This window comes from Dipodomys ordii, unplaced genomic scaffold, assembly GCF_000151885.1.
Source record: "Dipodomys ordii isolate 6190 unplaced genomic scaffold, Dord_2.0 Scaffold22, whole genome shotgun sequence".
Classification (NCBI taxonomy): Eukaryota; Metazoa; Chordata; class Mammalia; order Rodentia; family Heteromyidae; genus Dipodomys; species Dipodomys ordii.
The window spans coordinates 11,192,996-11,193,974 of NW_012267238.1; the positions used below are offsets into that span (position 1 = coordinate 11,192,996).

The window sequence follows — 979 nt, forward strand, 5'->3', positions numbered from 1 at the left end:
CGGGGAGGGTGGGCCGGGGGGCGCGGCGCCCATGAGGCCGCTACAGCGCTTGATCTGCTTCTGCAGGTACTTGCGATGGTTCACCTTCCGCTTGGACTTGCCAGGCTTATCCAGCGCCAGCTTGATGTTGCTGGACGCCGAGTCGATGAAGCTGAGGAGGTCGCGGGTGGCTTCGCGCAGGTCTCCACCCTCGGCTCCCGACAGCAGCGCGCCCGTGGGCGCCCCAGTCTCTTCATCCTCAAAGCAGCAACCCTTGTCCAAGCCTGCGAAGGCGCTCCCCAGCCCATCTTGGGGGCCCCCGAAGCCGAAGGGCACGAATGGATGAGTGCTCAGGAGCGCTGCTTGCACCGCCATCGTCCCGGCTCGCAGGCTGTCCACACGGCCGCCCGTGCGCCCCCGGCCGGATCCCGCCCAGCCGCGGCGCGCGCCGCGCTGCCCCCTCGCTCCCAGCCCAGCGCGCCGCTCACCTCTCCCGCGAGCTCATTAGATCTTGTGAACGAGGGGCGGAGGGACCGGCAAGGCGACCGCCCCGGTGGCAGAGGGGAGGGGCTTGTTGCCCAAAGCGGGGGAAGGGGGGGGTGCCGGATTTCTTGTTTTATGTGCTTTCTCGAGGCTTAGTTTCCTTAGTCTTAGTCCCTTCTTTCTTTCCTTTCCCTCCCTTCCTTCCTTCCTTCCTCCCTCCCTCCCCCCCTCCCTCCCTCCCTCCCTCCCTTCCTTCCTTCCTTCCTACCTTCCTTCCTTCCTTCACTTCTTTCCTTCCCTGTGTCCCAGGGTGCTTCTTTTGGCTGAAGAAGGCCTGTCCTCAAACTCCAGCTCAAGTCCTTTAGAATGTCCCCTAGGCAGCAGAGAAGGCAACAGCCAGAGAAATGCATCAGTTGGGTTCCATTCCTAGGTCTGGTAACAGTAACAGCCAACAACAACTTGGTTTTTGTCTGGGTCAGTCATCATCTATGTATTACCTCCTTTAATCCTGGGACAA

General features: G+C 61.8%; 1 protein-coding gene across 1 annotated transcript in view; it reads right to left on the reverse strand.

The window, feature by feature from the left end:
* The window catches only part of Fam181b (family with sequence similarity 181, member B), a 12,618-nt gene extending 12,264 nt beyond the window's left edge, over positions 1–354 (reverse strand). Inside the window, exon 1 of the mRNA XM_013013974.1 lies at positions 5–354. Coding sequence (XP_012869428.1) covers positions 5–354 — 350 coding nt within the window. The remainder of the gene's footprint in view (positions 1–4) is intronic.
* Between the last annotated feature and the right edge of the window lie 625 nt (positions 355–979).